This window comes from Pelmatolapia mariae, linkage group LG17 (genome assembly GCF_036321145.2).
Source record: "Pelmatolapia mariae isolate MD_Pm_ZW linkage group LG17, Pm_UMD_F_2, whole genome shotgun sequence".
Taxonomy (NCBI): Eukaryota; Metazoa; Chordata; class Actinopteri; order Cichliformes; family Cichlidae; genus Pelmatolapia; species Pelmatolapia mariae.
The window spans coordinates 34,198,449-34,226,375 of record NC_086242.1 but is presented as its reverse complement, the minus strand read 5'-3'; the positions used below and the strand labels follow the sequence as shown (position 1 = coordinate 34,226,375).

General features: G+C 40.1%; 1 protein-coding gene across 6 annotated transcripts in view; it reads right to left on the bottom strand.

Moving 5' to 3' along the window:
* dnajc6 (DnaJ (Hsp40) homolog, subfamily C, member 6) overlaps positions 1-27,927 on the bottom strand; it is a 41,514-nt gene that overhangs the window by 3,840 nt on the left and 9,747 nt on the right. For 3 of the 6 annotated variants that reach the window (XM_063460333.1, XM_063460334.1, XM_063460329.1), the window contains 17 exons: positions 20,683-20,818; positions 13,536-13,585; positions 11,920-12,068; positions 9,700-9,822; positions 8,273-8,406; positions 7,597-7,791; positions 7,249-7,366; positions 6,392-6,471; positions 6,065-6,258; positions 5,303-5,329; positions 4,128-4,499; positions 3,866-4,009; positions 3,075-3,176; positions 2,825-2,959; positions 2,412-2,744; positions 1,798-1,946; positions 1,223-1,399 (listed from right to left, as the gene is read on the bottom strand). In XM_063460333.1, the coding sequence (XP_063316403.1) occupies positions 1,223-1,399; positions 1,798-1,946; positions 2,412-2,744; positions 2,825-2,959; positions 3,075-3,176; positions 3,866-4,009; positions 4,128-4,499; positions 5,303-5,329; positions 6,065-6,258; positions 6,392-6,471; positions 7,249-7,366; positions 7,597-7,791; positions 8,273-8,406; positions 9,700-9,822; positions 11,920-12,068; positions 13,536-13,585; positions 20,683-20,818 (2,618 nt within the window). The remainder of the gene's footprint in view (positions 1-1,222; positions 1,400-1,797; positions 1,947-2,411; positions 2,745-2,824; positions 2,960-3,074; positions 3,177-3,865; positions 4,010-4,127; positions 4,500-5,302; positions 5,330-6,064; positions 6,259-6,391; positions 6,472-7,248; positions 7,367-7,596; positions 7,792-8,272; positions 8,407-9,699; positions 9,823-11,919; positions 12,069-13,535; positions 13,586-20,682; positions 20,819-27,927) is intronic. The other 3 variants (XM_063460331.1, XM_063460330.1, XM_063460332.1) reach the window with 3 other exon arrangements.

The following is a 27,927-nucleotide window of genomic DNA, read 5'->3' as shown; positions in this document are numbered from 1 at the left end:
AATATTTTTCGTATAAAGGTTCGTAGGTCGTCTTGCGGCAAAACAACCCAAAGCATCATCCGTGCTTACCAGTTGCTATGAGTATGAGCTGTTTGTGGTGATACACTGTGTTTGATTTTGCCAGATATTGTGTTGTACTTTATATATCTTTTTTCTGATACAGAATTTCTCTGACCACTGCATGGTCTGAGTTTGGGATGAATTTGATTGGGTGTCCCCTTCTGTGGCATTGTGTTAACACACATGGATGACTCAGACCAGCAAACGGGCAGAACGTCTTGTTACACACAGGTGCTCAAACTTGTTGATGACCACTTACTCAAGCAAATGATTATCAGCATCTGGCTGCTACTTACCCCTTTAATTCTTATAGAAGCAATAGGGGTGTACTTAGTTTTTTACAGAACGGCACAAAGTGCTGTCAAATCTTTCCTTTTCCATCCCTGTATATGCATGCTTGCGAGGAATTATGTTTTTTTTAAAGCTAGTTTTTATTTTCATTATCATTTTCATGTCACGATATGGCCACATCATATCCAGAATTACTTTTAATCAGGGGTGCACATAAGTGGTCCGCAGGTGCGCATGCGCTGTCAAAATAAAAGACGCGCACCAGATAAGAAGTTGCAACGCACGTTTGCGTACATAAGATTTTCTGGAGGAGGACAGACATTTGTTTAGAACTCTTAAAGATGTCGAAGAAGCAAGTTCCTTTAAGCAATTACTTTGGTGTTTCTCCACCTCCAAAGAAATGTCAGAAGGAGTCCAAACCGCAAAAGAAGCGCGTATTCTCGGAAAAGTGGTTGCAGGAGGTGAGCTGGCTTCAAACAAATAATGAAAGCACAGAGATGTGGTGCAGAATATGCCGTGAAAATCCCACTCTAGAGGACAAAAACAGTGCCTTTTATATGTACGCAAACACGCGTTGCAACTTCTTGTCTGGTGCGCGTCTTTTATTTTGACAGCGAATGCGCACCTGCGGACCACTTCTGTGCACCGCTGCTTATAAGCCTGATATAAGGAGAAGAAAGTGAAAATAAAGACAGTCACTATTTTTTCATCTGACTTTACCTTCAGTTGCTTTTAAGTAAAGAATGTCTCGTTATTGCAGCTGATTTATTCTGTACATATGGATTAGATGTAAAGTCAGCCAAGCCTGTCTCCTATTACTGCATCCATACAGAAAGCATAAAGATCCCATTCATCACAAATTCTGTCTCACCTTATCTGGGTGAACAACAAGGACTGCTTTGCGATAGACCTTCTTGACCTGCTCTGGAGTAACCAGGTCAGCCATGCCCACAGGCTTCCAGCGTGTCTCTCCTTCCCAAAGCACGGTGTGCATGGTGGAGAGCAGAGCACGGATGTTACGCTCCTTCCCCTCTATCCAGTCCAGAATCTAGGGCACAGAAGAGGGAGGCAGAGGAGGGGAGCCAATAACCAGTGAGGACCTGATTTGAAACAATTATTAGCATAACTGCTTTCAGTAGTTCTGGCTCTGGTTTTATCTAAAAAAAAAGCTTTTAAAGGAGCAATTAGCTGAACCAAAATTTGGTCATGGGAGACCTACATTGGACGCTTCATTAACTCTGAAATAAACAGAAAAGGTTTAACAGCCAAAGGTTTTCGAGTACACTATCCTACTTTTGGGAATCACTGAACTGCTTCTGTTGAGCTACACTGGATAAACAGGCGACCACCACCAAGCGAAATGTCATCAAAAACTAATTGTAATCAGACACAATGAACCAAAACTCAATAGTTCAACTTCATTAGTTTCAAACAAACGGCCCATGCCTTTAGTTTCTCAGGGTCCATTTCTTTGGCCATCTCCTCCTTCCTCATCTCTGCTATAGTCCTGGGCCCTTTCTTCTCTTTGGTCCCCGCAAAGCCCTGAGCAGACAGCAGGTCGTCAAAGTTGGCATCCGAGGGTTTGGGCTTCGAACCTGACAAAGAGGCAGACAAACACAAAGACAGAATACATACTTGTTAAGCAACAAATGCACTAATTACTATACGGTGAGCTGAAGAACAATGTATGTGTGCACAGCATGAAAATTTTAATGGATTAAAAATGCGGCGCTGTCTCTAAATGTTTGCAGATATTTTGTTAAACGTTTAACTTCAAAAATCAAACAAAAAAACCTTAAAACCTTCAAAATCCTCACAATTCTTAGTAAAATTTTTAGACCTTATATTTTGAAATATGATTTCAAGGTAATAAAATATTTGTTGAAAATGTTTTCTGCTCCAAGAGTGCTATGCAAAAGTGAAATATCTTTTTCTGAATCACTTCAGAGTTAAGTGTAATCTCTATTTTGTTTTAAAAGAAAAATGTCCTTTTATGTGAAATATACCCCAACTGACCAGCCACAACATTTGGAGCGTAACAATGAGCCTGTCGAGCTTACCCATCCCAGCCTGTGCTTTTCCCCCTGCGCTGGGTGAGCCTCCTCCCATTGCGGAGAAGCTAACATTGTAGTTGGGTCGATTCTGGGGCGATGTGTGCGGCATGGAAGTGTGGCTGGGGCTGGGCTTTGGCTGCGGAGCAGGACCCTGTCCTTGCGGTTGCCACCCTCCACCACTTCCACCAGCCTGCCACGAGGGGAAAGTGCCTCCTGCGTGGGGCTGCCAGGCTCCTGTGTGCTGGGGAGATGGTGGAGGCCTCGATGGGGAGCCCATTGGAGGGAAGGAAGGGGCCGTTCCAGTAGGGGTGGTGGGCTTGCTCGAGAAGCCAGAGCCTCCTGATCAAAAGGACAGAGATTATGGCATGCGAGGTAGTAGCAAAAATACTAAGAACTTAGGAACATTTCCAGCGTCTCACCTCCAAGGCTTCCCCCCAGGTTGCCAATATCAGCGAATGGGTCCAGAGTGTTTGGCTTGGTTTGGTGGGTGGGGGTGCTGTGGACTGAGCCAGTGGGACTGGTAGTGGCTGACCGACTGCCCATACCAAAACCTCCTGAATGAATCGGCCAACAGCAAAGCAGGAAAAATAAACGACACTGATGCCAACGTGTTTTACAAACAGTGTGGTATCTGCTTGTATGTATGTGTGGCTGTGTGCTTAGGAGAACCTGTGCTTGTGGTAGCAGGTCTGTTCCAGTCCCATCCTCCCATGGCGTTTTGCTGCTGAATGTTGACAGTAGGGGTGGTGGGTGGGACGGGGGAACTCCGACCTGTTGAAGCACATAACCATCGGTCACGGGCGGAGCACACGGAAAATGGGAATTGAGGGACACGAAAACATTAAGCCAAATAAAATAACAACAGAACTGAGCTTCAGAGAGCTGCTGTTTCGTGGATGTGGAAACAAAATTTATAGTTGCTAACTAAAAATTGTCCACAGAAGCCTGAAGCCAGAAGGCTCTTCTTCATGCACACATCATGCCCTAAATCCTCAAAAGTATAAAAAAGTGTAAACCTGAAGTTAAGAAAAACTGTTTTGCCATGTTTAAATTAGAAAATACTGACTGTGAGCTGAGGAAAAAATTACTAGTAGGAGCTTGTGCTGGAGTTGAAAAATCAAGCTGCACAATCTCTATGGAGTGGCAATGAGATGACCTGCAAACACTTCACATACAGCATGCAAACTCGTGAATTACAAAGCATACATTACATGAGCAATACAACAAAAATGTGTGAGTAAGCACAGAGAAAAGCTAAAAATGGATATATACTCAGCAGTCAGGTTTGGGTGTCAGTTTAAATAGAAGCACAGATGAAGGGAAATTATCGTAGTGGCATCTTGCAAATATCTGAAAACATGCCTTATCCTAATTTGGTTCAGGCTCTTGAAATGCTTTAAGTGCACCCAAAACGATGGTTTGGGGAAATGTTCAGCAGAGCAGCAAGGAGCATGCCTTACCGAGGCTTGTAGGCTGCAGGGTGGGTGATGGTGAGCGAGCAGCATGCAGGAAAGGGTCTGGCTGCCCCACTTTACCTGGTCCGAGGAATGAACCCATCACGTCCTGAGGCTTAGGCATCGGGCCGGTCCCGAAAGGATCAAATGCTGAGGAGAACCATCCACTAGTGTTATTGTCTTATGCTAAATTGCAACAGTAATTGTGCCTATTTGAAGTCTAGTTTTAGGTTGGACCTAAAAGGAAATCCTTTTTCAAACTTCTCACCTGGTGGGGCAGGTGAGGGGCATGGTGAGGCAGTGTTGGGGGCGACTTTGTGTGGAGTGGACTGGGCAGATGGAGGCCCGCTGGTTGACTGAGGTGGGCCCCCGAACAAGTCCCCTAGGAGGTCAGTGGTTGCAGCTGCTGTAGATGGGGGCTTAGATGATGGGCGGTTGACCTCGTTGCCATCGAGGCCGAGAAGATCGACTTCCTCGGCGGGAGCAGGGGCAGCAGAAGTGGGAGCCGGGAGGTCAGGTTTCTGATGGGCTGCACTGGCATTGCTTTGCTGGCTGGAGAGAGAAAGCATTTCATCATCCGACGGCTCGCTCTCTTCGCCACGTACCCGACCGTCTGGACCTCCGTGGGACCGACTTGGCTCTGAAAATGATGAGATGGGAAAAACAGAAAAGAGAGTCATGAGAAAGACACATCAATCACGAACAAAGCAATGACTGAAGAGATAACAAAGCAGACAAAGGGAATTAATTTGAGGTTCAGATATAAAGGGACAAGAGTGAAGCAGAGGATGATGGTAAACTACGCAGGTCATTGCTTCTACAGCCAGTACAGCTATTTGTGCTACGAGGTTGCAAACATACACACAGTCTGCAAATAAATTCTAGCTAGTAGTTGCTAGTTGGAGAAAACGTCTTAAATGTGATAAATTTCAACATAAAAGAATATGATGAAAAAAAATAAGAAGCTTGTACAGCATGGGATTAAACAGCTGTATAAATCAAAAGCAATATTTCACTTTGGTAGAACATTTTAACGTTGGATTTATTTACTCCCCAGACACGTTTTCCCTTTATTTCCTTTTGGGACTATGAGTTTTTCCCCCTAGTTCTCCATATGCATAAAAAAAAACCCTTAAAAACATGTCTCTGTATGCCCAGGAAAAAAAATGCTGGTATACATGTTATGGAAATTGTGTTAAAAGACTGGTGTTTATACAAAAGACAGGACAAAATATTTCTACCAAAATGATACATCATGGGCTACAAGAATGGGCTTAATTTCAATTCAATCAATGCAAATCACAGTTGGAAACCACCAAATGGATTTTCCAATAACCAAAATCCTTCCTGGGTAGAGCATGATTGAATTGAAGCAAAACCCTGGGTAACTACGCTCACTGTATAGTTCCTCTAGCAGGTCTGTGATCTCCTCTACCGTCTTACCCTCAAGATCCAAGCCCTCCATCTCATCTTGCAGGGACAAAAATGAGTCACATTAGTTTTTATGACTATGTGTTAATGTAAATTGATTAGCCACAACAATAAAACCACTAACATTGATACTGGAAATATTTCCAAACATCCGTATGATGAGGTGAGGGAGATCTTCACAATATTAGGCAAATGGCTTTAATGTCGTACTGGCTGGTTCATAAATATTAAAATAAGTCGTAAAAAAATTTGTAGCAAGTTCTTTTTGCCTAATCTTTATTTTGGTACCAGGTACACTTACGTAAAGTCAATCCAGGTTTGGGGTTAGAGTTTGTTATTAAGGTTAATGTAGCATTATGATTGGTTTTAGGTAAAGGTATGATTACAAATTGTAAAGGCTAACAAAACAAGCAAGCAAAAATGCTAACTAAAAACATTTTCAATACAAAATTCCACATTGCTTGTTAGTCAAGCTAACTGCTAATTTGCTAGCAGCTAACCCATTTTGCTTTAGCATTTTCAGTTCTTAGCTAAAGATTTTTAGTTTAGATAAGATAAGATAAGATAAGACTTTATTGATCCCACAACAGGGAAATTTTTTGCGTTAATTTAATTATGTTGGTAGTAAAATCTGACAACAGATTAAACAAAGCAGTAAATGTTTGATTCTAAACTTAACATCTGATTTGAGTTTTTAAAAAAGGAAAACTTAATGTGTCGTATTTTATAGACTGAACACCAGTTGTTGCCCCAGTGAAACCCTCTCATTTTTACCAGCAATCGCCAGTGCATCCTGATGTTCCTGGTGGCCAGAGAAGAGCACATTTGGGCTCAAGTCTTTACAAGGAAACTGCTCCCATGGTGGTGTTAGGTCTTTCTGTTTGTCCACCCCTTCCACCTCCACGTCCAATATCACATGGAAGAGCTGGGGATATTTCTCTGGAGAGTCACAGGCATCGAGCTCTGGTCTGAGAGGAAAATCAATATGTGTGAGAAAGAAAATTGAGAAGATAAAACAGTCAACAGAGTGGAAGTCTAGCAATATTATTTTTTATAGTGAGAAACCAGAAATCCCCGATTTTTGTAAGAGATTTTCCTTACTTGTTAAACTTTAACATAGTGGTTCCAGGAGCGATGAAGCCAGTGTGGAACTGAATCTGGAAGATCTGTGTGTTGGATACCTAACACAAGCAGGAACAAAGATAAATGTTGGTTACATTATATTTTATCAGCACTCTCCTGCAGTCAGTTACCCCTTACCTGTTGTTCTGCAATGTTTTTAGGTGTTATGCTCAAGTTTTGCATGTGATAAATCTTTGTCATGTAATAAAATAAAAGCAGCTGAGATAAGAAAATCCAGAAAAAGATACAAAATAAAAGAAAAAATGTTCAAGATAAAAAAGACAAGCCCACTTTAACCATTTTAACTGAATGGATTTTTAATTATTTTGTACTATTCATCTAGGTTTTAGTACTAATGTGCTATATAGCAAAATAATGAAGTCATTAAGCTACATATGCACATATTATTATAATGCAACGCATGGTGATGTACACCTATGTGCCAATAATCTGTCATAAGATTATTGAAAGACAGTAATACCCAGATGAAACACCTGGACCAAACTAAACCAAAAATAGCATAAATAGTGCATAAATGCTTCTTGCAGTAGTCATGAGTGAGTAAATCTGCATATTTCTATAAATGAAGTAAATCATTAAGTCAAAAAAACCTTCATCCAGCTTCTTCTTGTCTTAAACAATGCAACAATGAGACACAACGAGCTGTTGAAGCTACCTGAAACTCTACAGTGGCTTATACTTTAGCATGATCTTATCACCACAATCGTTCCAATACTGTCACTGTGACTTAGTTGGAGTTTGCTGCTTGCTGGTTTGATTGAGATGTTGAATTTATCGACATTTTATCTTATAAAGCAGACTAAGCAGAAGTGTACCTTGGCCTGCAGTCGTCCTCCAATGGTTGACCTCATGTGGTAGACTGAAACCACAACATCTCCTTGCACGCTTACACCCAGAGGGAAAACTACCTTGCCGTCCTGGACCCTGTGCTCTCTAGGCGTGCAGAGAAGGTGCAGCAAAGTGTAATTGAGGGAAAGTGTTACAGAGTGAGAAAAAGGAAGGGGGTATAATGACGCTTTGATTATACTTTCATTCATATCATACTCAGCATAAAATCTCTGAGACATTTGTAGTTATTCTATTCCAATACAGAACTGCAACGCTACCATGCTCTGCTGTTAGATGATGTCAAATTTTTTATTAATCTCGCTAATGTTACTTACCTCATCCTTTCATACTCCTGTGCAGTGGTGAAGATCTTCGTCTCTCCAATGAGAACGTCACAGAAAGGTCGACAGCCACTACGCTGCTTGTTGAAACAGGGGATGGGACTCATAGTGAGGGCCTTGATCACCAAGGGCTTGCAGTGGGGTAGGCTAGGCTTCTCTGATACCATGCTACATACATAACCTATGTACCTGCAGGCAGAGAAAACAAAAACAGCAGTTTTCAATTTTCAGCGCTCTGAATGATGCAATAAATGTAATTTGTGAGGAGACGCTTGCACAACCATCAACTGTTAACTTCTACAAGTATGGCAGGCGGACTCGTGGTTCTTCTTGCCCAGCAATCAAGTGTTTATGTTTAAGCTGAGACAACTAATAACTGTTGGCTTCAGTGATGGCTGTATGTGTATTTCAACATGTTATGCCTGTAACAGCATATGATCTGAAACTGTGCTCTTCTTCTTAAGTGTGAATGTGTTTTGACCTCATTTAATATGTGATTCTTTATTAGAAGTGGTAAATGTTCATTATCTATGAAAAATAGACTGCAGATTTATTAGACATTGAAGAATGTAACATCAGCAGAACCAAAGGACGACAACTGAGCACAAGGCTCCCACTTTTCTTCTTCTCTTTCTGTCAGATTCACACCCCCATGTTCACTGATGCAAACCTGCGGTGTGAAGGCCAGAGGCCAGAACCTGGTCTTTTGGCGCTGAGCAGCTGCATGGCAGGAACTGGATTATTGAAGAGGTGGCAGAAGCAGAACATGGCACAGACCAAAACACCTGAAGGAGCGCGACCATCCTGAAAACCCAAAACAAAGATAAAATTACATGTACATCTTATCATAACCGCAATTTGAGCCACTGGGGATTTTTTTCTTTTAAATAAACACACGTATTATTTTTCAATGAGTCTATTCATACATATGAACTGACTCTGAGTTCATTTCAGGTTACATGGATACTGTAACACTGTTGTTGACTGAGGTGAAAACAGCTTTTTTAAAAAGGAAGTGTTTCGTGAAGATTATGCAAGAAGAAGCAGTTTGCCAAGGCAAAGCCAAACCCACAATGACTTGGTAATAACATGCCCCAGCACATGCCAGTCTATAGTAGTCATGGCACTGAATTCCAATAAACAGAAACTCAGTTTCTATTGAAAAAGTCAGAGATGGTTGAATTCCCAAATGTGTCTAATGCAAGTGGCTGATATTGCTAAAGTGTCATGATCCACGCACTAAAAGTGCCTTTCATCCAATAAGCCTAAATAGGACACCAAAGAATACACCATTCTACAATAAGCATAATAAAATGACTTGTATCTATCATTTTTACTGAACATCACAGACCAAGATGCAAAAATGAAATATTCCTATCCTTTGCTTTTCATTTTCTTTTCAGTACCACCTGCTAAGTAACAGCAGTGAAGAAGCTCACACGGCTGATTAATAGAGACCACAAGAGCAGTCTGAAGAGCTCCAAGCGGGAATTTATTTGGAGAAAAAAAAAACTGTTACTCCAGCGTCAAGGATTGGCAACAGCCGTTGAAGAGGAAGAGAAGATTTCTGATCTGGGTGGTAACATAACCTGTATCTGGAAGAATGATCCCTTTTGCAAAACTGTTTTGATTTATGTAGATGTGGAAAAAGAAGGTGAGTCATGTTTGGAAAGCTGTTGAGCAGTTGTTGTAGCATTTAACAACTTCAGACTTTAGAGATCCGTGTCTTGGAAGCACTTCATTTGATGTGAAAGCAAAGTTGACATGTAATCAATGATGCCAATATCATTGTTGAGCAAAATGTTTTGGAAGGGGAACAAAAAGATTCTGACACTAAATATGCTTCAGTCTATTTCAGACTCTCTGCTTCGATTCAAAAGTGGGTCACAGGACATCAAACAGCTCAAAAATTAACGGATGTGTTGTGGGACCAACAAAAACAAGTCCCTTCACATAAAAATCGAAAGTACCTCACTATGTACTTGTTTTTCATGGGAGAATGACTAGTAATAATTTCATATGAATCCTTAATAAATTCAACTATACAAAGGAGGATGAAGAATTTAATATAGGGCTAATGTATGTGCATCTCCTTACCGAGCATGTGATTACACAGACGTTCTTGGGATTCTGTTTCAGCCAGTTGTACATGTTTTTGCACACAGCAAACAGGTTGTGGAGGCTGGGTGCTTGGCGTGAAGGCCAATTACACTCTGAAACCTGTATTGAAGTAGATGCCAGGAATAAAAGGAGGGAGAAGGAAAGGGATTCCAGTAAAAAGAAAGAAAGGAGGCAGATCAGAGAGATAAAAGGGCAGGAAAGGGTTGGGGAAAAAAGGAATAGAGGAGAGGAAACGGGAGTGGGTGAAGTTAGTAACAGCACTGCAGCAGCAGAGCAACACAACAGACCAGTTGCCATGATGAGTCATCTGCTAAAGATACAGTGACTTCACAATGCAGACAGTAATAATCCATAAAACTTCACCATGTTAACAACAAGGCATGACTCCTAACAAGCCTGACTCCTTAGCTCCCACATGTGCCTTCTATGCAGTAATAGGAAACCTAGCTGCGGAAATGTCCCAATGCTGAAAGATATGCATAACCATAAAAGCAAAATAAGATACAATAAACTGAGTGTTTGGAGTTTTATATTTCCAAATGTGGTAATTTAGTGGTAACACTGGGATTGGAAGCCCACAAATTAAATTCTGAATAATGAAATGAGTGCTGGAATACCAAAAACTGCAGTTTCAGGAACGGCCAGATGAGGTTGATCGCTGCTAGCTGCTTATTAGGCCTTGCATCAGCTAATTTGCATCATTACACTGGATTTCTCAAAGCTGTCTGGATTTCTCAAAGGTGTTTGAAGTTTTGTTGTGTTTTGTGAGATTTTGAGTAATTATTCAACTTGCTGCAGGGTTAATTGTATATTTAAAAAAAACTATCCAAGAAGTCTTTGGTCCTGTTTTTTTTTTTTTTTTTTTTTTTTTTTGGTAAGAGTAAAATTCTACCATTTATTTATGTGTTAGCACAAATTAGCAAGTACTGATGTCATGTGTGATGCAGCCATGCTCTGGTTTTGTTAGCCATCTAGCTTGTAGAAACTTTCCACCTTCTTGTCGAAATGTAGTCAGTTCTGGCTTCTAAAAAACCAAATGGTGACTGCCAAATTGACGGGTTATACACAAACCAGCTGATGACACTGGATACTTCATATACTGTTTGAACAAGAATTTTATGGTTTGAAACTCAAAAAATTATTCTCAAGTTTAAAAAAAGAAAGAAAAAATGTACTTTTTTAGCATTAAGCTAATGACTAGGAATAGGACTCAAGTACCGGCTGTTGTAGAGAGCTGGTTCACAGTAGTTCAATGAAATTGTTTATCTACTTATGCCTATTGATTCTGCTTATCGGTTCCTCTTGCACTTGTGCTGATATCAGTTTTTGTGCTGGAGGAGAAAAACTGCGGTGCAGTCTAAAGCGTTGATATGGACATTAATTTTATTTTTATCACACAAAAGGACGAGAGCTCGATGGTAATGGCAAACTGCATTCAGGACAGAAACATCTGGATTATGGTGCTAAAACAACTTCAGCTCTTTTTAAGTACCTGCACAGAAAGCATGTTAACACTAAGGCAGCTAAGAATCCAGGCTGATGTTAAAAGTGAGCAACTGCTGACCCCAGCCCAGTAGCCAGACCCTGAACTTCCACAGGTAACAAACTGATGGCCTGTCATGCTGCAGTCTTCATTTCTACCTGTTCATGATTCTAAAGTAGACTCATGAGACAATGCATTTTAGGTCATTTTACTGAAAACCTTGAAATATTTAAGTAACGTACTGCATTACCTTTATGCTAAATATTTTATGTAATATTGTGTGATAATTACCACAAAATTAACACTGATTACAACAAAGAGAGAAAATACCTGCAATGCGCACAAACATTTCACCACACAGCATGCAATTAATTTGCCTGAATGTAATGTGTTTGATATTCTGCTTAGTGATGGTGGTAAGAACCCAATGAGAACCTATAAGAGATTCAATAAGGAATCGAATGAATAATCCATAAAATTAGTGATCCGGTAATGAAATCGGAATCCTTAGCAATTACAGACCTGATAAAAAAAGCAAAACGAAACTTTACTCTGGGTCGTCTGAGTCTTTTAAGGAACAATCACGCCTAAAACTGTAATTAAGCCCTCCTATTCCTCTTCTATGTTTATAAAATGAAGAGTGCGAAAAAGGTGGAGCAACCACTACATGAGTAACAGCTTCATCGAGATCCATGGGCTACAGTCACACTCACCCTGTTGGAGAATTTGGCCCCACGGTAGTTACGCTGTGATAGGTTGAAAACAGTGTAGTGGTCCGCATGCCGGCTGTCAAGAAAAGAGCGGATGTCTTCGACGTGGTTCTGGTAGCCAATCTGCACCGACTCAGCTGGATAGGTCATCACTGAAAAAAAACAAACAAAGTTTGACATGTTCACATGTACAGTGCAATTAAGACAAACGCAGTCATGACAGAGAACGTTTTAACAGAACTCCAAACAGTCTCGTTCAAAACTAAGCACAGCCTATAATTCAGCAGCTTGTAGAACCTCCTTTAGCAGCAATAACATTTCAGCCATAATTTTGTGGATTTGCTTGTGTACGTAGGAACATTGCTGTTTCTGTTGTATGACCCAATTTCAACCAAGCATTAAATGTCAGAGATGGCCTCACGCTTGACTCTAGAATACTTTTACCAAATTCACCACCATTCTTTAAGGTTTCTATGGTTGATGTAATTAAATCCTGTACAACCTGCATGAAATTCTTCTTGAGATGACATGATGCGATCAAGTAAGAGTGGTTAGTTGCCTGGATTCGTGATATCACGAGATCACGCGAGATTTCAATCCACAGGAAAATCACTGGGGTTAGAAGAAAAGCACACACCATGTGTATGCCATTGCTATTTATTGTGGTTTTACCTGTCAAGGACAAAAACGTAAAGAAAATTCTGTATCAAACCTTGTAATCATACCTTTCCTACTTTTTCTTGACTCCTTGAATTTAAAATAATCATGAAAAGGATTTCCACATTAATAAATATCTTTCTATTAGCATTAAGTACTTTTGTTGGACTAACATAATTTGCATGGATTGGATCAGCTCAATGAAATTATGATGGACTCAACTCCAGTAAATAAGTTGATTCATCATTAATTAATTAAGTTGGTCCAACTCTAGTACGTTACACATTGGAATAACAGAATTGCATAACGCTAAAATAAAGAAATTTAATCACGTGGAAATCCTTTCGATGATTTTTTTTAATGTTCATTCAAAGAGTTTTTTTCATTGAGTGTCAGTCGCCTTATAATTGTCATGAGCTTTAACATGCTAACCGAGACCTGTAGAATCCAAAATATAACTCTGAGAATTGTACAGTCTGAGCCTGGAGTGAATTTTCTGTGACCCCCACTCCTGGGAAGACTGTGGTATTGTGTTAAAGCACACCAGACCAAACTGATCAAACTGATCACAAATTCCACTGCTCACACTTGCTGATGTTCAGTTAATTAAGTACATGGCTGCTACTTACTGTCTTAATTCCTATGGAAGCGGTAAGAGTGTGCTTAGTTTTTCACAGGACTACAGAGGGGTTCTGTGAAAACTTTTCATTTCTACATAACTGTATTTTTACCCACTGTGGAGTACAGGATTGCAAAAAGGTTAGCTCAGTAGCTCTACACTCCAGCATGACTACCATGGGATATAAAGCCCTCGAGTGACAAATGTCTGACTGACTTTGCCTTTTAAAGGGCACATTGCTGCTCAGTCAAAAAACTGGAAAACAGTCCAAGTAACATTGTTAAAGTTCATCTATCTACACACATGCGTATATACAATGCCCATTCGCTAGAAATACATTTACCTATGATCCGTGATGTTATGTAGGCAATGTCCAGCTCCCCTTTGGTATAACTGTAATGAAAAAAGAAATCTTTGAAAACACGTTTTATTACAGTAATATATGTAAAACCAATGTCCACTGTCCACAAGCATCTCAATAAATGTTTAAAATATAAGTTGTGGTATGCTTTACAAAATCACCTTGCTTTTGTATTTCTGTGATTTAGATATGAAATGTTAGAGATTCATAATGACTGTTTCTGTGCATTTAGCTACCAAGACAAAATGATGCATATATAAAAAGTTAGTATAAGAATATCCGGCATCCAAAAAGGTTGATCCACCTTTCTGTCATTCACAGGTTGAACTGCATTACAGGCATATCCAAGTGATTAACTTCAGCAGGCTTTAGAGCTGAAGCATCCATGTGTCAGGAACTGGGGAAGTTATCTTGTTCAGGCTCACCACTCTAGGCTGAACTGCCTGGGATCAAAGAAATACCATATGTGAATTCTTAAATTGAGCAGCACTGCCTTTCATTGCCAAATGTAGCTCTGCCATATGGACCTTTTTTTTTTCGACTGTGGGGGCAGCTGCGGTGCACTCACATACAAGCAGTCCACTAGTGCTCCAGCACAGCAGTGGTGGAAACACGTACTAATGAAACACTGCCAAAAAGGCTCAGGGTGGGGTTAGAGTGAGAGCCGAAATTTGTTTTTGGACAAATGACTCACAAAAAGAAAATCTCACAACTGACAGCAGCAGAGGAAGGCTCAGCTCACTGTAGTTGCATTTATCTTTCAAGACAGGTTTGTAGGCTAATGCGAATCAAATTGAGTTGGCTTGTTGCCTACTGTGTAAATCCTGCAAGCTAGGCCTAGCTGGGACCGTCATCTCCGTGTGATCATGGAGGAGTGCCATATGGGCCTGCTGCAGTCCTAGACCTGGTTATGTAATGCAGTCCTTCTCAGCTAGACTGCTAAATGAGTCTTGGGTTTTTCTGTAAACATACCAAGTGTACCATATCACGTCAATGTGTGCTTTGATTTAGGGCGTTTGTGTAGTTTAGCCTTAAAAAATAATGTAACTGCTAATATACTACAATATAACAGACAAACAACCTTAATTAAATCCAACAGTGAGGGCAGTGCATGTAAGTCCTCTATAATGAGGTAATTGGGCCACAATTGAAGCTTCTATTTTGATCTCAGAGTGTTTGTTGTTCCCAGAGTGGAAAAGCAGAGTCAACGTTTGACCGATTTAACGTGGAAAAAAAGATCAGTTTTATCTTTACATTATACTTTTATTAGTAAATGGGGTCTGAGAGAGCAGAAAGGTGACATTTCTGCTGGATATTAACACTTCTGTGTGTACATATGTGTGGTTTTACCTATTTCTATGCTGAATAATACATCTATTACCATGGAAACAGGTACACAATTATGAGCCAACTAAACTGTGTGTAATAGAGAAACCCATCTCCAGTATGAAAAATGAAAAATATTGTATTAATGTGCAATCTGAACACCCACCAACTAACTAATAACAATAACACCACTATCAACACGTGACCTGACAAGACCAATTTAAAAACGGTAACGACCAGCTGATCCCAGCTGTGGTGGAGCGTTGATCTAATTACTGTGGAGATGCTAAATGCCAGCAGATGTTTTTTCAGACTGCTATAAAAAGTTTCTTGTCAGTCCTTTGTGTTACACAAAGACATTTGATAAAAGCTGTTGATATGCAGTCGATATCAGAGCGCACAATCAAAAACAAGCCCACGTCTAACAGACAGGAAGCTATGACGAGACTGGTGCAATTTCCTCCTGCTGGAAAATGATTAGATACATTTTGTAAATTGCACATAAATAGTCAGAAGGTTTGATTTTGGACTCAGTCTTTGTTTAATCTGCCACTGAATCCCTTTTTTTTCCCACCAAGTGGGCAATTTATCTAAAGGTAGTCAGTCTAGCAACTGTGTGACTAATAATTTGAAGGACTCACTTCTAAAATTGTGGTTTACCAAGATACCAATCATGCTAGCTCATTAAGATAACATAATGCTTATTCATTATTAACTTATCATCCCTGTACGGATGTTAGTATTTCATACCATTAATATATCATTCCACATCTTAGTTTTCTCTCATATGTATACTGTTACAATGGGGGGATGTTCCAATTAAACATAGTCAGAGTTTCAAATAAAGAGGTCATTTATGTAGTGTCCAAATAAGCCCTGTGAGCCACATTTGAGACTACTTGGTTTCAGACATAGACAGTGTTAAACATGGAGGTAGCCTTGGTGACGTCACCCACTGGTTTTGGACTCTACATTCTGAGCTTCAGGTTTGGCTAAAGCTCAGACATTTTGCTTCAGCTATGGACATTGCCCCTTAAGGCAGCGATCCCCAACCTTTTTTGCACCATGGACCGGTTTATGTCCGACAATATTTTCACAGCCTTTAAGGTATCGTGGATAAGTACAACAAATAAAACCAGTCCCAGAACCAAAAAAAAAGAAGATTTATTGTGAGAGTTTAGGCACCCAAGCCTCAACTCTCACGGCCCAGTACCAAATGACTCACAGACCGGGCCCGGGGTTGAGGACCGCTGCCTTAAGGCACACGGTGCTGGCTATAAGCACAGAAGCCCCACCCACCTTCTGTTCAAACCTTCTATTTGTGAGTATCACCCAATTAGAAGAAAGATGTCTACAAAAGTGTGGCGAAAGAGAACTAAAACACTTTGTACTATTGTACTGTACTGATGGCAGCAACAGATCTCTAAAACGTTGGGACAGGGGGACAGAAGACTGGAATGGTAAGTGGTACTAATAAGAAACAGTTGGAGAAACATTTTGCAACTAATTAGGTTATTTGGTAACAGGCTCGTAATAAGACTGGGTATAAAAAGATCATATTACCAAGGCAGAGTTTCTGAGAAGTAAAGATAGACAGATGTTTACCAATCTGCAAAAAATGTCTCTAATTGTAAAGCATTTTCAGAAACATATCAGAATATTGTTCCTTGATGTAAAAGTACTTTATCTGATCTTTTTTAGAACACAGTAGCTGAACATCCGAATCAAAAAGATTCAGAGAATCCCGACAAATCTCTTTAAATGACAAGGCTGAAAATCAATTCTTGGGGCCGATGATTTTTCTCTGGGTTAGAGGTTGTTTGAAATGGACTGAAAGTGGAAAACTGTTTTGTGAATATGAAATACACTGTTGATACATCTTTCAGACTAAAAAGGAGAGAGACTATCTGGCTTGCTATCAGCTGTCAGTTCAAAAGTCTGCATCTCTGATGGGATGTTGGTGCATTAGTGCCTATGGAAATGACTGCTTGAACAGTCACCTTCAATGCTGAAAGGTATATAAAGGCTTTAGAGCAACATACTCTCCCATTCAGACAACATCTTTTTCAGCAATACAATGCTAAACCACATACTGCATCTACCAGATTACAACGCACAGCTTCATAGTAGAAGACTCCAGGTGCTAAAGTGGCACGCCTGCTGTCCAGACCTTTCACCAAAAACACAAAAGAGAAGACACAACGGTAAACGCAGTTCTGTCCCAACTTTCTTTAGACGAGTTACTGCCGTCAAATTCCAAATGAGCTAATAGTTTCTTTAAAGTGGTACATTTTCTCATTCCAAAACATTTTATCTATGTTTTCTACATTCTATTGGTCTATGACATTTCCAAATGATTGCATTCTGTTTATATTTACAGTTTACACAGCGTCCAAACTTGGTTACTGTAGTGGGCTTGTAACAGGTCACCCGTACATTTGCATCTTTCTGTGGATTACATGATCACTAATGGTCACCACTGATCTTTTCTCTCTTCTATCTGACCTGAGAGACAAAACAACAATTTTTAGCAGTTAGTAATTTTTATGTGACTTTCTTATTGCTGCACTACTTTATTCAACTTGATATTGGCATTAACTCTGATGTAATAACTCACATTTTGTGATAAAAAAAAACCAGTAAAAAACCCCCAAAAGGTAAACTTGCTTGGGTTGGTGTATAGATGTACCGATATGTTATTAAACCCATTCTGAGCAGTACAGCACTTCATGTTCATGTTTTCCTCCGAGAAAGTAAACACCCTGAGTTTATAAGACATTTTAGGCTGAATACATGAGAAGTGAGATGCTCTATTAGAACCTCTCAAGACTACACAAACATAGTCTCAACCAAATCAATGTAAGTGGGTTAGATCCCGATGGATATTAGAGTCGGGCTCTCTACATTTCCCCTATGGTCTTCTCTAAAATTCACTTGTCTTCATTTTGTTTAAGCAGGATTTTTATAGCATGTCTGCTTAAACCAATTTAAGTGGCTACATAGTGTTTGCACTGCAATCATCTATCCTCAGGGCCTGATTTAGCTTCATTCACTCTTCAAAATCACAGTGGGATTTTTTTTTTAATTCACCAGAGTTTCTTATTTTTGTAGATAAGATGTGCTGTAAGTTTGTGTTCTGTATGTTTTGGTATCTGAAAAATGACATGGATAATAAAATTGGGAAAACTGGAGTTTTAGATGCAGATCAAAGTTTGAAAACTTGAGGGAAAAAGGCAAATTAATGTGTGTCTGATAGGGAGGTCGGTGGAGGGGGGGTTACAGCCTGGGTGCAGACCAAGCACACCGTGTTATTCACAAAACCAGCACAGCCATCAAGGCTCCATATTCATTGCGCTTCTCACAGACACAAACACATTGTTGCCTCAATTCGCCTGCCCTGCAAATTTTTCTTCTTCAGCTACGTAAAGAAACACAGGTTGGTTTTAATAATTCAGAAGCAGCTCTTTCCCTCGACTACGCATGAGAACAGAAGCAGAGAGGGACGGATCAAGACCTGTCGGGGCATTCAAAGAAGGCCCGTTTAACAGCAGGGGTGTCATGTTATACCGAGGAAGCTCAAGGGAATTTTTTTTTCCTTGGTTGACATTCTTGTATCTCATTTAAACCTGCTTTAACACTTTGTCCATGTCAGCAGGCACGGTTGAATATTGGCAGTCACATTTGAGATAAAGTCCAAAATTTACTCAAAATCTATTTACTCAAATCTTCTGTTAACCAACAACTTAACCAAAGGACTACATAACAAGAAAATATGGAATGTTTTGCTGGAATAATGATATATTAATCGAAACAGAATTGTTTGGAAGTGGTCTGAATGCATACTGTTTAAGAAAGCAAGAGGTATGAGCTAGCCTACTTCTCCCTCCATTATCCCTTCCATTTATTCACACATGCATATACAGTCCCCACAAACACACTTCACATCGCATCACACAGGTTCCTAATGAAATGAATCCTTCTGTATCAGCAGTGCTCTGGCCATTTGGCACAATGAACCGCCATGAATAATGCAGCCAGAAGTGGGGCAATAGACACCAAAGAGAGAGGGAGAGAAGAGAGGAGAGGAGAGGAAGAAAGGTGGAGCCGAGCGGGCAGTCGATCAACTGAAAAACACAAGGGGAACGAGAGGACAGGAGAGTGGGGGTTTGCCAAGATGTGAGCGACAGAAAGGGAGAGACCCTGGAGAGGAAATTTCACAATCAGACTTGCTGAGTCAATAGTGAGGGGAGCAACGTAGGGGTGTGTGTTTGTGTGTGTTTGTGTGTTTGATAATACAGAGGCCTCTTTGTGCCGCCCTGTGCAGATGCCTGTGCACAAACACACTGGGACGACCGAGCCGTGCCAGACTCTGAAACCTCACTCTTTCCTCCCTCCATCCCAACTGCTCTGCTGCTTCACTTCTAAAGCTAGTCGGAGACGCTTGTGATCAACATCTGAAACAGCATTTGGTTAACCAGCTCGCTCGCTACTGAACGAGCGCTAAGCACAGATTTAAGCTGGACTTGTGTGCAGTATTCATCTTTGGCTGTACAACACTCCTAATTGTTGTTAGAAAAATATCTACAGCGGGGATGTCAAACATGTTTTAAATTGTTTGCCAAATACAGCCCACTTTGATCTGAAGAGGGCCGAACCAGTGATGGTTCCTTTTTTATCAGGGTAAAGAAGTTTAATTACACATTTAATTTCATTTAATATAAGCAAAAAAGTGCAATTTCAGCATTTCTCTACATGGTAAAGAAATGCTGCAGCAGTAAATGTGAGACATCTGTTAGCATTTCTAAAATTATAGAAAAATTATAGATTATTGTTTATTACTTTGGTGTGGTTTGAATGACAATAGGGTCCCTGGTTAGTAGAAAAACTGTAAAATTTAGGAAAATACAGTTAAAAGTCCAAAATCTATGCCCTCCTTCACATTTTCCAAAGCCAATCAGTGGACCTGATTGGAGTTTCTGGTGGGCCAATTCTGACCCCTGGCCCTTATGTTTGACTGCACAGTGTATTTAATTCAGTGTCACATGGTAATAAACTCAAGATAAGCTAGATGTGATCACAATGACTAAAAATCATATCTGTAAAAATCAAAAGCACTGACTGAGCTTATATTCAAGGTCATCATCTTGAGCACTTCTGGGCCATTTTTGTCTTTTTTTCTTTTCTTTTTGTCTCTCGGTCAGACTTTGTCTCTGCGATCCTTTAACTTGTTTTCATTTTTGGGATGTGAACAAAGTTGCAGAGAGCTGATCACTCTTGTGAGTAATCCAGGTATTGGGCAAGGTCTGGGTTAGTGTGGCCAAAAAATGCTCTGATGAATGAGACATGCTGGTAGCACCAGGTCCATCAGAATGTTCCAGCAGAGGTCTGTATTGACCATCTGACCCAGTGAAGTACGCTCCTGGTTTTGTTCCTCACAGGATGTGCTCCCTTCAGGTTTGTAAACCTCAAACTCTTCACCTGACAACTGCTGGAAAGCATCAACAGTGATGATCCTTGATGATATTCAGGTCATTTTGAAATAGACGTTAATGTGAGGCTAAAAATCGCTGTCTGGACATAAACAACACGACAACCTTGAACATAAGATCAGCCAAATTTTAATCAAATAAGAGTTTTTTATTTTTAATCATCACCTCTATACAGTTGCAGTAGCCAACCAAGTCTCCATTGCTTCTGTTGCTCAAGTCTCTCGAAAAATAATCTTTGCTTATTAGTATAAGATTTGAGCAAAACTGTATTCATTCCTGTAAAATGAAACCATATGAATGCAGTGGTCACTTACGTAGCAACTTGATGCATGACTTTGGTGGAGGTGTCCTTCAGCGTGTCTTTCAGGTTGTCTTTAAAGTTGCTGAAGAACTTGCCAGCTCCTCCCTTGACCATATCCAGCAGTCCTCCGCCATAGCCTGCATCCATATCTGAGAACAAAGGAGCAAGAAGCTTTTCAAGCTCTGATGTCACTGATGTCCAACAAATTCCTACTTCATTTTGATTTAGGGCAGTCACTGTAGCTGATCCCACCTTTGTGGCACAGGGAAAGCGACCAAAATTACACGTGAGAGGAGGGCAACCTTCCGCTGAAACGTCCCATCATACGTTTTTGCGCAAATGAATTATACACGCAGTGCTCGAAGACCCGCGATCCTTCGAGCACTAATTCAGAGGTTTTTTATTTTGGTGATGAACATGAGTCACTGCTCTACACACTGAGTAAACATCCATTGAGACTGTGTCAGCTCCCAAACAGACAAAAAACAAACCAAAAACCAGCAATAAAAAACTTAAACATAAAAAATCAAAAAGAAAGAACAATACAGAATCCACATCTGAACCAAAGAGTAAAACAGTGAAATGTGGATTATTAAATATTAGGTCTCTCTCCTCCAAGTCTCTGTTAGTACATGACTTAATAATTGACCAACAAATCGATTTACTCTGCCTTACAGAAACCTGGTTGCAGCAGGATGATTATGTTAGTTTAAATGAATCAACACCCCCGAGTCATTCTAACTACCAGAAACCTCGAAGCACAGGCCGAGGGGGCGGTGTGGCAGCAATTTTTCACACCAGTCTATTAATTAACGAAAGACCAAGACAGACTTTTAATTCATTTGAAAGCCTGATGCTTAGCCTTGTCCACCCCAGCTGTAAAACTCAGAAACCAGTCTTACTTGTTATCATCTATCGTCCACCTGGGCCTTACACAGAGTTTCTCTCTGATTTCTCAGACTTTTTATCTGATTTAGTGCTCAGCTCAGATAAAATAATTATTGTGGGTGATTTTAACATCCATGTAGATGCTAAAAATGACAGCCTCAAAATTGCATTTAATCTGTTATTAGACTCAATTGGCTTCTCTCAAAATGTAAAAGAACCCACCCACCACTTTAATCACACTCTAGATCTTGTTTTAACATATGGCTTAGAAACTGAACATTTAACAGTGTTTCCTGAAAACCCTCTGCTGTCTGATCATTTCCTGATAACATTTACATTTACAATAATTGATTACACAGCAGTGGAGAGTAGACTTTATCAAAGTAGATGTCTTTCTGAAAGTGCTGTAACTAAGTTTAAGAATATAATCCACCCACTGTTATCATCTTCAATGCCCTGTACCAACATAGAGCAGGACAGCTACCTGAACGCTACTCCAACAGAGGTCGATTATCTTGTTAATAATTTTACCTCCTCACTACGTACGACTCTGGATACTGTAGCTCCAGTGAAAACTAAAGTCTCAAATCAGAAGTACCTGACTCCGTGGTATAATTCTCAAACACGTAGCCTAAAGCAGATAACTCGTAAGCTGGAGAGGAAATGGCGTGTCACAAATTTAGAGGATCATCATTTAGCCTGGAGAAATAGTTTGTTGCTTTATAAGAAAGCCCTCCGCAAAGCCAGAACATCTTACTATTCGTCACTGATTGAAGAAAATAAGAACAACCCCAGGTTTCTCTTCAGCACTGTAGCCAGGCTGACAAAAAGTCAGAGCTCTACTGAGCCAACAATCCCTTTAACGTTAACTAGTAATGACTTCATGAACTTCTTCAGAAATAAAATTTTTATCATTAGAGAAAAAATTACCAATAATCATCCCACAGATGTAATATCGTCTACAGCTACTTTTAGTACCATTGATGTTAAGTTAGACTCTTTTTCTCCAATTGATCTTTCTGAGTTAACTTCAATAATTACTTCCTCTAAACCATCAACGTGTCTTTTAGACCCCATTCCTACAAAACTGCTCAAAGAAGTCCTGCCATTAATTAATTCTTCAATCTTAAATATGATCAATCTATCTCTAATAATCGGCTATGTACCACAGGCCTTCAAGGTGGCTGTAGTTAAACCTTTACTCAAAAAGCCATCTCTAGACCCAGCTGTCTTAGCTAATTATAGGCCAATATCCAACCTTCCTTTCATATCAAAAATCCTTGAAAGAGTAGTTGTCAAACAGCTAACAGATCATCTGCAGAGGAATGGCTTATTTGAAGAGTTTCAGTCAGGTTTCAGAGCTCATCACAGCACAGAAACAGCTTTAGTGAAGGTTACAAATGATCTTCTTATGGCCTCTGACAGTGGACTCATCTCTGTGCTTGTCCTGCTAGACCTTAGTGCTGCGTTCGATACTGTTGACCATAATATCTTATTAGAGCGATTAGAACATGCTGTAGGTATTACAGGTACTGCACTGCAGTGGTTTGTATCATATCTATCTAATAGACTCCAATTTGTTCAAGTAAATGGAGAGTCCTCTTCACCCACTAAGGTCAATTATGGAGTTCCACAGGGTTCAGTGCTAGGACCAATTCTATTTACATTATACATGCTTCCCCTAGGCAGCATCATTAGAAGACATAGCATAAATTTCCACTGCTATGCAGATGATACGCAGCTCTATCTATCCATGAAGCCAGGTAACACACACCAATTAGTTAAACTGCAGGAATGTCTTAAAGACATAAAGACCTGGATGGCCGCTAACTTCCTGCTTCTTAATTCAGATAAAACTGAGGTTATTGTACTTGGTCCTGAAAATCTTAGAAATATGGCATCTAAGCAGATCCTTACTATGGATGGCATTACCTTGGCCTCCAGTAATGCTGTGAGGAACCTTGGAGTCATTTTTGACCAGGACATGTCCTTCAAGGCACATATTAAACAAATATGTAAGACCGCTTTCTTCCATTTGCGCAACATCTCTAAAATTAGAAATATCCTGTCTCAGAGTGACGCTGAAAAACTAGTTCATCCCTTCATTACTTCCAGGCTGGACTACTGTAATTCGTTATTATCAGGATGTCCTAAAAACTCGCTGAAAAGTCTTCAGTTAATCCAAAATGCTGCAGCAAGAGTACTGACAGGGACTAGAAAGAGAGAGCATATTTCTCCTGTCTTGGCTTCCCTTCATTGGCTTCCTGTTAAATCCAGAATTGAATTCAAAATTCTGCTCCTCACTTACAAGGTCTTAAATAATCAGGCCCCATCTTATCTTAATGACCTTGTAGTACCATATCACCCTATTAGAGCACTTCGCTCTCGCTCTGCAGGCTTACTTGCTGTTCCTAGAGTATTTAAAAGTAGAATGGGAGGGAGAGCCTTCAGTTTTCAGGCCCCTCTTCTGTGGAACCAGCTTCCAGTTTGGATTCGGGAGACAGACACTATCTCTACTTTTAAGATTAGGCTTAAAACTTTCCTTTTTGCTAAAGCATATAGTTAGGGCTGGACCAGGTGACCCTGAATCCTCCCTTAGTTATGCTGCAATAGACATAGGCTGCCGGGGATTCCCATGATGCATTGAGTTTTTCCTTTCCAGTCACCTTCTCACTCACTATGTGTTAATAGACCTCTCTGCATCGAATCATATCTGTTATTAATCTCTGTCTCTCGTCCACAGCATGTCTTTCATCCTGTTTTCCTTCTTTCACCCCAACCGGTCGCAGCAGATGGCCGCCCCTCCCTGAGCCTGGTTCTGCCGGAGGTTTCTTCCTGTTAAAAGGGAGTTTTTCCTTCCCACTGTCGCCAAAGTGCTTGCTCATAGGGGGTCATATGATATGATTGTTGGGTTTTTCTCTGTATTTATTATTGTGCGATCTACTGTACAATATAAAGCGCCTTGAGGCGACTTTTGTTGTGATTTGGCGCTGTATAAATAAAATTGAAAATTGAAATTGATGTGTGTAGGTGTGAAGGAATGATGGAGAAGGACATAAGAGACAAGACACACATTAAAATTCACACCAGCTCATGCGCATCTGTGTGTGTTTGCATATATTCTTAACATTGGATGAGGCCCATGTGTTTAATCTGAGTCACGCAGACCCTCCCTCCTCTGTCTGCCCTCTTCACCTACTGTGCATAGAAACCACCATGTCATTACTTTATATCATCTGGCAGTGCTGACTAATCTACCGACATTAAACATGATGCCGCAGACAAACACCCACAACCGGATTTTAGGCAAACTCTCCTCTTAGCATCATGCTTCATGCACAACCTGTCTTGTCTGCAGAAATGTGCACTTGCCGACAGAGAAGCATTCAGTCAGTGCTTGAGTTTATGATCTGTGAGGAGTGAAAAGAGCTTCTCCCAACCAAACCGGTCAGTGGGGATCATTAAGCTAGCTAAGCATCAAATTTTAGATCGGGCCCAGAGTAGGGTTGTTTTTCGGGTTTGGTGATCCTCATCTATAATTCATCTTCACGTATGTGCAAGTAGGTTTTTCCCCATTATTAAAAACAAAGAAAGCTTAGTTTATGTGTTGCACTGGCCTGGATAAACTAATGGAAGTAATGCAAAATATTTTTAACAGGCAACTTCTTCATCTATTCCAAAAAGAAAATTCCCAGTGATGCAGGAGAAGGAACACTGCGCACTTATGCAAAAACAGACTGAGTCTGTACAAAGTTTTTCTTTGGTTTTAATAGTTGGAAATGTCAGATTCACACTCTTAAAGATGTTATGGGTTTATCGATGACTTTCATCTGGACAGCACTGGGGAAAAGGGTTATTGAGGTTACACAGATGGTTCATTATGATGAGAAACTACTGTACCACTAGTTAGTAGTTTGTGGGATGTTTCTAACTCTGAAAATGGAATATGACAGGAATAGCTCATAGGAATAGCTAATGGGCTATGCAAGGACATATTTGTTTTCATGCTGGTTGGCTGCCGTGCCTGTCATGTCAGCCAACCAGCATGTCAGACTGTCAGGCCAAGTTCAGAGGTTGTCAAAATCAGAAGCCAAACAAAAACTTTCACTTTTATCTGAAACAACTACCCACATACTTTTGCTATGTTATCAAAATGTCAAAACTTGACATTTTGCTAAATGTTTTCTTTGCAATTGGATGAGAAGCTTGAAAGCATCAACTCCATCCTTATTTTAGGAGCTTGGAAAGACGCAAAGACATTACAAACAACGTCTAGGAGAAAAGCTGCGTGGAAAGTTTGATATACAACCACAGACAGCAGCTGCTTCAAACTCCTTCGACAGAGACTCCTTCACCACATGCATGATGTATTTGCAGCGATTCTTCACTAAGTTCCAAAATTAGACTTTTGGTCTCTGACTGCTGAGGCATGATGTGCATGACGGGGATTTATTTTTACTGAGAAATAAAACTCTTGCAGCCTGTGACACACCAAAATTCCCCCATGCTAAAAAAAATTGAATTGAACTTTGCAAACAGCAAAGATTACCAGTGTTAAGTCGAGTTTTTATACAATGTAACTGCATAAACATGTCTTTAAGATAGATAGATAGATAGATAGATAGATAGATAGATAGATAGATAGATAGATAGATAGATAGATAGATAGATAGATAGATAGATAGATAGATAGATAGATAGATAGATAGATAGATAGATAGATAGATTTTTTTTCTCTCTAATGTGTCAACATTTTTAAAGACAACAAAGACCCCAGAAAACATTTTTTAAAAGCAAAGCGATAGACAGGTTTGTAGTTGGCTAGTTTGTTTGATTAGTTTTGATTTGTGTGTCTTTTTTGTATTTAAGGTTTGTGTCGACTACTCTTTGCAATCCAAAAAGCATCTCAAGGATAATAAAGATTAAACAATCCAGTCACCTATCTCAGAAATATAGTTGCATCATTGGGTGTGTCTACACTGAACAATAAAAGCTAAAACAGTCCCCTTTCCTTTTTTTAGGCAAGGCTGTGATTTCAGTAGTACGTTTTGACCCATTTTAAGCTCCTTGGCATACACATCTGCCAGTCAGTGACCTTGACAGGATTAAGAAAACCAGGATCCTACACTCTACCCTGACATCAAGAACTAAGTGATGTTTGATACCTGTACAGATGGAGAAGCAGCAGTGATGCTAAATGAGCAAACATTCATAAAGAAATGTCACATCCAAAAGAGCTTTTCCACTTAAAGAAGGCTGGTCCGATAGCCCACATCGCCCCTCCTCAGCTGCCTAGTATCACATTCACTAAGCTGACCAATAGAAACAGGAGGGGAAGACAGAGGTGACTGAAGTGAGAGGAAAAAAGACAAGGCAGTTCTATTCATGTCCAGAGGGATCTGTTGGCTGTCAGCATATGTCTCCCTCCTTCTATAGCCTCAAACCTTACTCCCTCAATATCCAGCCTAGTGTTAACGACACAGATAGATGCACAGGGACAACAGTAAAGCTCAAAAGGCAAAAACCCTGCACTTAACCTCAGGGGTACCATAATCATGGGCCTTGTTTCTTCCTGAATTTCAACAACTGCAGTGTCAACCCGACGCTAATCTGCTTAATTATAGATGCTGCTGATAAGACAAGGAGTCTATGATTAATCATCTACTACACAGCTTAACCAGAAGTGTATTCCGCTCCTTTGAATGACAAGCAAGCCTTTACATGCTGCTGACACGCTGGTATTACAGCTCTGACTAAGTGTAGGAGGAAGCTGACAGAGAATTAGGCAAACTGATTCTTTTACAAAAGTTTTGAAATTCATAATTTTAAAAAACATTGTCACGACTTCTGAACCTTCAGATCCTTAAAGCTGCTTGGGATAGTTAAAAACAAGCCCAACTAATCTGTGTCATCTGTGTTTTAAACTTCATCATTACGTACAGTCTTGTGAAAAGCTTTTTACAGGACCTAAAGAAAACCAGAAGCTTTGGTCAGTTCGCTGAAATGGAGCATTCAAGTGTGTGTTAACACACGTGCCACGATATTCAGCACAAGGTTGGACTGTGCAACGCTCAGGAAAACTGCAAAAACCACAAGAGCTACATCTCGGATACTACAGGCCACAGTTAGCATGCTAAATGTTAGTTTATAACAGTACAATTAGAAAAAGACTGAATAAGTGCAGGTTGTTTGGATGGATTTCCCTTCTCTCTAAAAAGACTGTGGCAGCACAGCACATGCTGGCAAAGTTGCATCTGAGCAAACCACAAAACTTCTGGAACAATGTCCTTAAAACAGACGAGACAACGTTTGGTGAAAACCAATCACAGCATATCAGCACAAACACCTCATACCAACTGTCAAGCATGGA